The sequence below is a fragment of the Haliotis asinina genome, chromosome 2 (assembly GCF_037392515.1).
Source record: "Haliotis asinina isolate JCU_RB_2024 chromosome 2, JCU_Hal_asi_v2, whole genome shotgun sequence".
Taxonomy (NCBI): Eukaryota; Metazoa; Mollusca; class Gastropoda; order Lepetellida; family Haliotidae; genus Haliotis; species Haliotis asinina.
In genome coordinates, this window is record NC_090281.1 from 51,174,038 (window position 1) to 51,185,752 (window position 11,715).

General features: G+C 38.7%; 1 protein-coding gene across 1 annotated transcript; it reads right to left on the reverse strand.

Moving 5' to 3' along the window:
- Nucleotides 1–426: 426 nt before the first annotated feature.
- Nucleotides 427–11,331, reverse strand: LOC137273882 (uncharacterized). Its single transcript, XM_067806781.1, has 4 exons — nt 11,179–11,331; nt 8,841–8,979; nt 5,273–5,480; nt 427–4,993 (listed from the first exon to the last, which is right to left on the reverse strand). Exon 4 carries the CDS (start codon nt 4,950–4,952, stop codon nt 2,217–2,219), a length of 2,736 nt encoding a protein of 911 aa, XP_067662882.1. The 5' UTR covers nt 4,953–4,993; nt 5,273–5,480; nt 8,841–8,979; nt 11,179–11,331; the 3' UTR covers nt 427–2,216.
- Between the last annotated feature and the right edge of the window lie 384 nt (nt 11,332–11,715).

The window sequence follows — 11,715 nt, forward strand, 5'->3', positions numbered from 1 at the left end:
CTATCACGATTTTGCTGTTTACATCACTAATTACTACATATTGCACCATATGTACAATGTTTCATATGTTAAAGTCCAATGTGTATGGGCCGAAGGCCTCTTGAACAATAAACGTCTTTTGACTTTGACTTGATACATTAAAATACTTCGTAGAAGAAAGGTAACAGAAACTTTTCTATAACTTGTGTAATGAATCATTGTTTATCTGGGTTCAAAAGTTGACGTACTTTCTACAAAAAAAGTCACAATGCTCTGGTGGACACAAAGCACAGTCCCTGATAAACATTTTTGTTACCTTTGAAATATGCACAATGAATCCAGTCATTAAATACATATGTTCATTTGGTGAAATGAAGTATATATTTGTGTCGAATGATTAATTCAACACTCAACATATCCTTTTTATTTGACTCAAACAGGTGATGTTCAGAACAAGTCTTATGCTTTGCTTTATTGTCAGGATCATGGATGAACATTTGATAGATCGTGATATAAAGTAAATAACCCTCACTTATGATCTTTTTGACAATGTTAACGTGTTCTGATTCTATATGCTTGTTTGAAACACTCTAACAATAGGTTTTTCTGTTACGGATATTAATGTAGGGATGTAACTGTCAAACAGATGAGACTTGGTGGTGGGGTGTAAAATTGAAGATTTCACATTTGGGAACGCATTTCTTTAATCAAAATATTTAGTAACAAAACGAATCTTTAGCAAAATTGAACGTTTTGGGTTTACATACCCTCTCAGAAGAACAATAATTTTACGATACTTTAACCCCCTTTGAGGATACACCACCAACAATATCAGTTGCCAATTTATAATACCAAGCATTAAAATACATCTATGTACAACACATATTAATAAAAATTCAATCATGAAATCAATTTCTTTAAAAAAAATATAATTAAATGAGAACTAACACTGGTAAAAAGAGTTTTGATATTGAAATATTTAACCCTTGTGACGGAGAATTCAACACAGCCAAGCAGGATATGCTTCACAGTGACTCTCTCATCACAAGGGATACAAAACGGAGGACTCACACACTTTTTGCATGGGTATATCTGGTATGGCCAATACGACATCGTCGCAAAATAACCTCTTCAAATCTGGACTGACAGCCCATGTAGGTGTAAACAATATACGGTTTTATTCCATGCAATTTATTTATACCTACTTGGGTGTCCCATTTCTTTTGCATCAGATCGCGGATGTAAGATCTAATACTAGCTTTGTAACCGGAGTATGGAATAAGAAGTGGTGTCACAGATTTGTTGAGTGCTGCCTTGGCAGCAAAACTGACCATAGTGTTCCCAGAAATTCCTACGTGGCTGGGTAACCAACAAAAGACGATGTCGTATTGGCGAGTAGCAAGATCACTATACAATTCAATAACTTCAATTAAAAGTGGATGTTTACAAGAAATGTTTTAATCACCTGAAGGTAAGAAAGAGAGTCTGAATAGATTATATATTGTTTATGTTTTGGGTGTCTTTCAATGTATTTAAGAGCGGTTAATACAGCGTTTGCTTCAGCTGTGAAAAAGAGCTGTCGTCCGGTAATATGGAAGAGATTGTCTTGGACCCAGTGACTGTGGCACAAGCCACAGCCCCATCATCCTTGGATCAGTCTGTGAATAAGGATTTATAGGTACTGTATTTACTTATCACTAATTGGCAAGGAGGAGAAGAAAGTAAACGGGAAGGAGCGGTATTTTCTAGCCATCAATAGTTTAGACTCACTAGTGTAACTGTACCCACTTACTTCAGTCAACTGTTCCAAAATAGATTTTGCAAAATATTCCAGATTGTAAAGGGAACTGTTTACACTGATGCGAGTTCATAATGTTTAAAATGTTTTGTCACGAGTTCAATAAATGATGAAATTCGGTGAATTCTTAACAATACTTTACCCCCTAAACGCAGCTATTCATATGCACGATGTGTACACATGCTTAACAGCAATTTGATGTATGATCCTCGAGTAGTTCATTTGCTATAGGTTTGCAGTGGTTTCCCCTAAGTAAGTGGAGACATGTAACCACAGATATACATCAAGTGCTTTAACTAAGTGTTTTGATGGGTAGAATACTTTTATGAATTTTTGAAGGGGTCATGGTCTCTTCATATATAGAGAGATATGAAGGAATAGTAAACACCCACTGAGCGGTACCAATATGCCAATTATGTGACCTAAAAACAAAGCATACTCAGGTATGAACAACTATTAACTGTGAAGAGCATCTGGTCACAGCAAGCTCAACATAATCAACTATATTATTGTCTTGCAATGGACTGCGGATTGGTGGGTCATCGCTAGTGATAATGATCACAATCTTCCTCTCCAGGCCTTGGAATAGACGGGGTTTCATGTACAAGACCTGTGTATCTGAACCGAACGCGTCCTCATCAAGTAACTGATTCTCACCCAACTTGTCAACTACTGGGACTGCAAGACATTTGGAGAAAAGTTCCGTAGGACATTCTGGATCATGGCGATCATCCAAGATCACCATGTCTGAATATGTGAGTTTGTGGGTAGGGTTTTTAGCTTGTTCTAGCAGATTTTGTGACATTCCTGCTGCTCCTGCCTGAACATTAGTGTATTTTGATAATGATGACGGCTCTAATGTTGTGTGTTGCTGTGTCACTATCTGCTCGTTCAGTTGTGGTGGTTTTAAACCAAGTTCTATAATCATGCTCTTAAATTCTGTTTCGCACTCCTGACACTGTTGCAACTCTCCTGCTGCATGACCTTTGTGATCAATATGCTTTGTTTGGGGCCCTCCTTGGAATTCACACATCTTTGGGTTAGCAACAATTTTATCTGGTTCAAAGTAAATCACTTCCCTCCGAACAAAACCTGGAGATTCAGGTTCGCTGACAAACAGAACAGCGTTTTCTTTGATAAAAGCATTAACATCAGTCAGAGTGGTCAGTGGGATGCCCAGCTTATCTAGAAATACATAGCAATGTTCTCTATGTTTGTGATTTTTATCCACAATTGCAACTATGTCTGACCAAGCGATCCACTGCTTTGGCGAAACAGTACAGACCTCTTTACGATTTGTTTGTAGACCAAGCTGTATCAAGTGTTCGGTCATTTTTTTGTTATTTATAGTTGATTCAATTTCTTTGTTTTTCGGGTACCTAAGAATAGTATGATCATTTCTTGGACGAGTTGGAAGATGCTTTGTGACAGACGGGGGGCATCTAAGCACTTTGCCCATGAAAACTCTTTCAAAAGAAGGGAAAGAATCTTGAAGACCTTTTGTCAAACATGCTTCTCTTTCACGACTCATGATACACCAAAACGAAAGATCAGACGGAAAATCTTTGATTAAGTGTTTCAGTTCGTCATCCATATCCACATAGGACGGGAATTCATCAATTAGAACATGCCTGTTCTCTTCCGTACTCTCTGCCAAGATTTGTTTCAGTTCACTCTGGTTTACGTATTGGTGAAACTTGATTCTAATTGGGTCTTGACCATGACCTTGAAACAACGCTGGATTCATGTCAAATTTGATTGATTCCTCCAGGACTGGAATAAGAGGTGAATGTCCCATACTTATTATACAAAGACGATTTTTATTTGATTGCCGCAACAGAATCCTTGCTTTGAGTATCAAGAGTACTGTCTTTCCACTTCCATAGTCTCCTTGGATGACAAGTCTTTTCAAGGTGCTCTCTAGGACAGTAATTTGTTGAGGAGTTAATACAATGTTCATACACCTGTTGCCTATCTCTGTGACACTCTCTGACAAATCCCGAATCTGAACTGTAGATTTGAAACCTATGTATCTTGCAACGACGCGCTTATAGTCATCCAAAGATTTGAACCCTATGGAATCTTTAGTGATACTCTTCCACCACTCACAGAGTTTGTTTTTCTTGCAGCCATACACAACTGTATTTTCAGTCTCTGTTTCACAGTCTTTCGAAGGTAGATTGTCATCAAGTAAACATCGCTGCAGACATTCTTGCTGGCAATCATGGCTATATGTTTTACAATTGTTATAATTGTGTATTCTCTTGCATGCGTTTTTGTGTGTTTTCTGTGTCAGTTCTCCAAGTGAAATGGAAGGTAAAGCAACAATAGCTTTAAATGACACACCAGTATCAGGGTCTTCAAAGTTTGCCTTTATGAAATCCTTGTCTTTTTCCAATTGTTTAATGGCCTCTTTGACACTGGCATTGGGGTCTGAATGTGATTTGCAGGCTTTCACCTGTATTGCAATCATTCCAACTTTATAGTGAACAATTAGAATGTCATGTTCACCAGAAATAATTTCTTCTGCAGCTACAGCTGCATCGTTCTCTCCAGTGTAATTGTTAGTATATCTATTTTCATCTGACTGTGGTGGATTACCTGTTTGGTTACAAAAGTTTTCAAATTGGAAAGAAGTAATTATAAATGCTGGATGATTCTCAGGTACCCAGTGATTGAGGAGATATTCAATACTATCACTAACACGAGCTTCTGCTGTGTCCCCGATGGTATGAGACTCAGATCTGGTATAAACGTGAAACGGGAATCCAGTGTACTCTTGCAAGCTTTCTGATTGCTTGCTCTTTGTTTGTTTTGAGTTGAGACGACTAATATGTACAGGAGGCACTCTGTAGACGCGTTCCTTATAATTTGGGTAATATTCTTCAAAGAACCTATTGTAGGCTTCCTTTGCATCAGCATGTCCATTTGGTTGGGTCGCATCTCTGACAGTGTGTGCAGCAACTGGTACCCTTTGTGCTTGGATTGTTGGCGTCAGAGTACTATCATCTGGTGACTGATTTGTCTCGTCAGTTAAGGAATTTCCATTTTCGGAGACCTCTGAAACGCACTGATTTTGTGTGGAAATTGAGGAACGTTCGTTGGGTTGTTGAGGCTGTCCTGCAAGGTTTCCATGTGAGGAGTCTTCTTGTGAGGACGGTGGAACAGATGCCATTTTCTGGATATACCTTTAGCCTTTACGTCTTAGAATAACATCTGAAGTTGAAAAGAATAATTTTTTAAAAAGTTTTTACATTTACCCTCGGGAAGAGTAAACACAAGAGGAATACAACTCAATATTACAGAAAAAGAACACTGTATGTGCGTCTGAATGACAGCTATGTAATTAATTTGTATGATATCTGTATATTGAAATGGAGCATAAACTTTGCGCTTATATTAAGCTCGGGAAGCTGAAAGTAATCTCTTACAATACACTTGTTCTACAACAACCGTTTTGTTGAATTAGGATTTGCTTAAACGAACATAATTTACCGTCGCACTCAGCAACGTTCATGCCTTCGATGTACAGGTCTCGCTAGGTTAGGATGCGCGCGCATAACTTTCATCTTGTTAATGCAGCTGTTGCGTCAAACAGGTTGGACAAGGGAAGCGAGAGACTAGGGTTGTTCATGCCCGTTGAAGACCGTCAGATCCAGGTACTTCATCTCCGGAACCGGCAACGTTAACGACAAGGACGGCACTGGAACATGCGATAAGTGATAAGTCAACAAATCGTGTATGGGAGATTGTAGACACATATTGCAGGCACATATCACAGCACACGGCCCCTACCGCGGAGCGTTTTTGACACCTCACCATACGTAGTGGAGACAGACCTCAGCTTTCACCTTTCGTCGTAGGTGAGATTTCGATGAAATAGACTAAAAACACATAATCTTGCAATTTCTTCTTCACATAAAACCAATGTAACTTTACGTAAGGTTTAGCTGCGACGTCTATTTTGAAAGTGTCATGTGTATTAATGTTGCTTATATATTTTTTTCTAAAGAGAGAAACCCAAATATATTAAGTGGGAACTTAAAGCCCTGAAACCCAGGGATCAGGAAATATTGTGTCAGAGTACATATCATCTAGACTGGGACGTGCACATCAGTGGTAAATGGCATATGTGGGCAACCCACCTAGTTTTGGGTGCTACGTAATGAGGAGGCCTACATACAGTGGACAACTTAAACCTTTCTGGGCACACTTGCACAACGTGATCTTAGCGCTACAGTGATTGTAACTCCCACTCTCCAACGCAGGCTTAAGATAGTCGTGATCACTTTGTGCAAGTGGGTCCTGGTCGACTCTATCGACAAACACATGCAAATGCTCTTCCCTGGAACTCACTGCTATTGTTATTCAAAACTCTTCTACTTAAGACAGCATACACTGATGCCTAAAACAATGGGAAAACTAAATGTGTAAAGTTTAATAACAAGAAATGTCTTCACTTACAGTTATTCTCAACTATAAATTTAATAGCGTACATTTTCTCTTTGTGATCTTGAGTGATTCCAGTGTGGCTTAAATCCCAACAGTCTTATAAAAACTTAGGACAAATTATGTCACCCTTGAGTCCATTGCTGGTGAAATCATGATTGAGAGTTGCGGGATGCTGAGAAGGACAATGTAATTGGGGAAAATAGGTTATTGTCATTGTAAACACGATAAGTGTTGTGTGTGAATGTGAATGAAGAGTATGGCATAAGTGTGTGGACTGAATGGATTGTCACTTATGCCAGGGAGGGGTAGTACCTCTAATGGAGGGACGCACTTTCCAGGATGGTACGTCCGCTTTATATTCAACCTTGCGCTCAGCCCTTACCTACGGCTCCTCGGAGGTGTTTGGGCGCAACCAGGGGTGGATAAGGATTTTCGTTTGGGGAATGGCGTGTATGTGTGTGTGCGTGTGTGTGTGCGTGTGGTACACCCCAATCCTCGGAGCCCAGGACATATCCATTACACGTCCTTGGAAGTATTTGGGTGCAACTCTAACCACACGCTTTGACTGGCCGCCTAAACAAGATTAGGGTAACCGATGGGTCTCAAGAGCGTTAAGGCTTGTGTGACTGTGCATACAGAGACTGGTTCCAGCATCGCTTCGTGGAGCACAAACAGGGCACGTGTGGATGTACTAGCAACCGTATGCACAACACTACACGCCGGAACGTTTCAGTAAAGAACCATTAATGGAATTCAGCCATCACCAGAGTGACGGAGCAGCACTTTAACTATTGCACAGCTTCAGATTCGGGATTGAAATGCCGAAACCCCAGTATGAAGAAAAATCAAAGTTGAGGCTGAAATATGGAAAAATGCAGGTTTGGGTGTTCATGTTTTTACGATACCCAGGTTTACTAGCAGCCCCTAGTACTTTAGAAGGGGGTGAGATAATGTATATTGACACTGTCGCTCATAGCTCCGAATCTGAACAAAATATTCAGATTCGGCATTTGAATCCCGAATCTGAAAAAATATTCAGATTCGGGATTCAAATGCCGAAACCCCAATATGAAGAAAAATCAAAGTTGAGGCTGAAATATGGAAAAATGTAGGTTTGGGTGTTTTGAAGATTTTAATCCCGAATCTGAAAATGAAATATTCATAGATACATAGATACATATATAGATGCATAGATGCATACATAGATGCAGAGATAGATGGATACATAGATACATACATAGATACGTAGATACATACACACATGCATGCATACATACATACATACATACATACATACATACATACATACATACATACATACATACATACATACAGAAATTCAAAATCAGGATTTAGTCCCGAATGTTAACAAAAAATTAAGAAAAAAATATTCAGACTTCATGTTCCTAGTTGGTAGTGGGTTGTTCACGATACTATTATCCATATTTGAATATGTGAGGAGGTTTGTTACTGTCTAAAACAGAGAAGTCATCTGTGATTATATTACCAACACATTTGTAGAAGTATGATGTGTCTTGACAACCACAAGCAGTAATTATGAATATTCATCATCTACTATCAGTGGGTATGTTTTTTCCTGGGAACTTGCAAGTAACACTTTATATAAGTGGGGTGGACTTGTGACTTTTCATAAACGTGATACAGTCACTTGATAGTGTTAACATAAAGCTTATCTAGATGGATAAGCAGTACACCATATTTGTAACATAATAATTATAAAATCGTCCACAATCTACATATAGTTGTTCAGCATGGAAAGTTTTAACAATGTTTCAGTTTGAGAGTGTGTAGCATGTTTGCATCTGCGGTCAATGGATCTGTGGCTCATGTATAGTGTTAGTCTTCTCAATACTACTACTTCCTTGAATTAATATATGAAATACGGTAAAATACGGTATGTGGCTGTTCATAAAGCTGACGTAAGAGTTAAAAATAGAGCTTACGTAGAGATAACCACCACCACCACCACGAACAACAGGGACATAATTATGATAACAATATACTGCTGTGTGTCTTTAAATTACCTACGGTAATTACGGTACCCCGTAAAATACGACAAAAATAGAGCTTACGTAGAGACAATCACCACCACCACCAACAGGGACATAATTATGATAACAATATACTGCTGTGTGTCTTTAAATTACCTACGGTAATTACGGTACCCCGTAAAATACGACAAAAATAGAGCTTACGTAGAGACAATCACCACCACCACCAACAGGGACATAATTATAATAACAATATACGGCTGTGTATCTATAAATTATCTATTGTTGTACATTCTCAGCAAGGAAAGTTTGTAATACTATATACTTCAAACCGAGACTGTGTATCATTTTTGTGTCCGTGGTCAGTGTCTCAAGTTCGTTTTAAGTGTTTGATTAATGCACCTACTTTCTTGTATTGATATGTGAAATACGGTTCATGCTAATGCCCAAGTTTAGCGATCGTGGGTTGTTGTACCCGAAAAAAATTGAATAAGTGGCCACATCGCTCATATTTCAAATCAGCACAGTCATAATTTCATAAATCAAAATGATATTGTCGTACCTATGTCATCGAGGAAGCAAAGTGCCGCTGTACTTACCTCTAATAAGACTGTAAACAAACTGTCCATGCCTATAGAGCTTTGTTCCTTTCCTACTTGTTTACTGCTTTCACCAATCCCTGTATCACGTAGACGTTTTGTAACAGAGGGGGTTAGGTAATGGAAGGTCCGTGGCTGTCTGTAACAGAGGGGGTTAGGTAATAGAAGGCCTGTTGCTGTCATTACATGTAGTCATTATGAAATGTTGCGACATAATGAAAGGGATGACAGTGTGAGGAATAAATAGTGAATCAAGGGTAATAACTCATGTTGATACTAAGAGTCTACACAGGCATTAAATTATTGATCATCCAACGAGCTTGACTAAATTTTAACTTCCACGAACCCTAGGATTTGTTTAAAAATACTGGTTTTAATATGAGCTCAAATATGTAAATGTTGGAGTACCAAGTGTTAGAAACTGTAATATACAACTGAGTCTCTTGCATTGAATCCGTTCTAGTTGCAACCTGTACCGTGACTTAATGTTGTGCAATATCACATTTACAGGTGCAAATTACAATGTATTGTTGAAATATGAAACAGGACATATTACGTTCGAAAAGAGGACGCCTTTGTTGACATATGAAGTTAACGACATCCCGGACGAGTTACGGTGTCAAAGCGGTATTGGTGTGGGGGCATGATATCAAAATGATAACAATGTCAGGTTAGGTATACCTGAAGTCATCCAATGCAATCTGTCAATATGTTCATCTTGTGCTTTGAGTTCCCAATGAGCGTTGTGTCATTTACATGACGTACACGTCCTGAACAAAACTAGATAAGGCTATTCTAGGAATGCCGGTGTAATCTGTTCCGAGAAGCGGGTCTTTGAGGAAATATGTCAAGTCTAAACCTATATATACTATCACTTCTTTAGAGGTCATTTCTGAAACATTGTGCTAATGTCAGCTTAATTTGTTTTCTTACTATTGTCATACAATCTACATGGATGCAAATTCTGAGTAATTGATACTAACATTAAGTTATTTCACAACAAAAGTACAAAAGCGGTGTTTAGTGTGTGTTTGTGTCAGGTTGTGTGTGCTTTCTGTGTTCTTTATGTGTGCGTTCTTTGTGAGTGTGTGTGTGTGTGTGTGTGTGTGTGTGTGTGTGTGCGTATTGTGTGCGTACTCTCTCTCTCTCTCTCTCTCTCTGTACTTTGTATGTGTTCGGAAATGTCAAAATTTCAGCACAGGGTCATGATACTATGAGCCATTGTGGCCCGAACATTAGTGAACTGATACACATTCATAAAAACGTTGTCAATATAGGTTGTAATTTAGAAATATACCATATTGCATGCCACATAAATTCGGTTGCAAAATGTTTTTTTTAGATATTTAGACTAATAGAGTTTTATGAAAATACCTCCACACAAACTTACAGAATCTCAGATGGCTTATCCCATAGACAGCACTACGTGTAAATCATGATGACAAACAAGATGAAAGAGGAGCAAGACCGCCGTTAATCAACTTGGTCGAACAAAAAAACCAGGATCATAACTAGATGAAATGAGTTAAAAACATTTTTCAGTAAGTAAAAGGGACTCTTATATGCTTCTGGTTACCCAGAAGAAATTGAATTATAGGCTGGCACACTGGTTGGGACACAGTGAGTCAGTCCACACACCCTAACGCTTATACTAGTGGATGTGTATCGTGGACCATCAGTGCGTTATTATTATGAGAAACTTGGTAGGGTCTTGGGTTGGGTGTTGTCTAATCGTTTCATCACTCATGCAGATCAGTTGAAATACAGTAGTTAGTTAAAATATGGCATACACAGACATACAAACTTTAACATTTAGTTCAAACGATAACCGCAATGAAACTTAAGTCGCGAAATTTGCTCGTTACAACAAGTGTATCCAGTATTGTTGATCTGCATATCAATGGCAGAGTTCGTCACAGTACGCCATTTTGAACCTGGTATTTAGCTTCAGTAAAGATAGTGTTACGAAAACAGTTTGAGACACATACCAGTCATTTTAATCGGGTCGATGAAGAGTCTTTTCCGAACGGCTTCACTGATACTGTTCGGAAGATTGGTGGATGGATGGCATTTTGACACGAACACCGTCACCCCGAGTACACAAGAATACTCTTACGAGAATCATTGTGTCATACATTTCAAAAGCGACCTAACCAGGATCAGGAACATACAACATATACATTTAATAGACAACGTTCGGCAACTTGATGGCAATCTCGACAACGTGGTATTTCATATACATGATGCAAAGGCATGAAATGCCAAATCAGGTTGACACAGGTTTACACAGATATTCAAACAAATATCACATCAAGAGGCTAATAATAATATTACGTACCTTCAACCAACTCTTGGCATGTGTTTTACATATTCCTAGTCTACATAGAGATACACCAAGTGTACGAACGCTTCGTCACAGTCAATCTGGCTTATCCGGATAATGCATGTACTGTGCAATATGTGCATACGACGTGGGGTTTAGCGCTACATTAGTGATGGCCTATGATCTAGTAACAGATAGCCGTCTTCCTTGCAAAACGACCAACCAATCAAATGCGCGCAGTGTTTGCGGCATTTAGGAAGACATAATCTGAACCATACATAACACTATGTGGCCTCTTAAAAGTGACAAATACATGTAGTAATTTTCGTTGTAGTCATATGTACACATTTGTTTACATTCATCTTAAGGGTCATGACTGTGACATGTATTTCTACCGATCGACTAGGCTTTGCGAGCTATTTAAGCTTTTTGTCACGTACAAACTACATGTGTTTTCTCATTGCTGAGAAAGGTTCACATAATCCTTTCTGAAACACGAAATGACCCTGACACCTACCCTAACCTGCAGCAATGAAAATGTGTATTGACTCA

Coding starts and splice junctions, on each gene's coding strand:
- LOC137273882 (XM_067806781.1), bottom strand. CDS start 4,952: ATGGCATCTGTTCCACCGTCCTCACAAGAAGACTCCTCACATGGAAAC.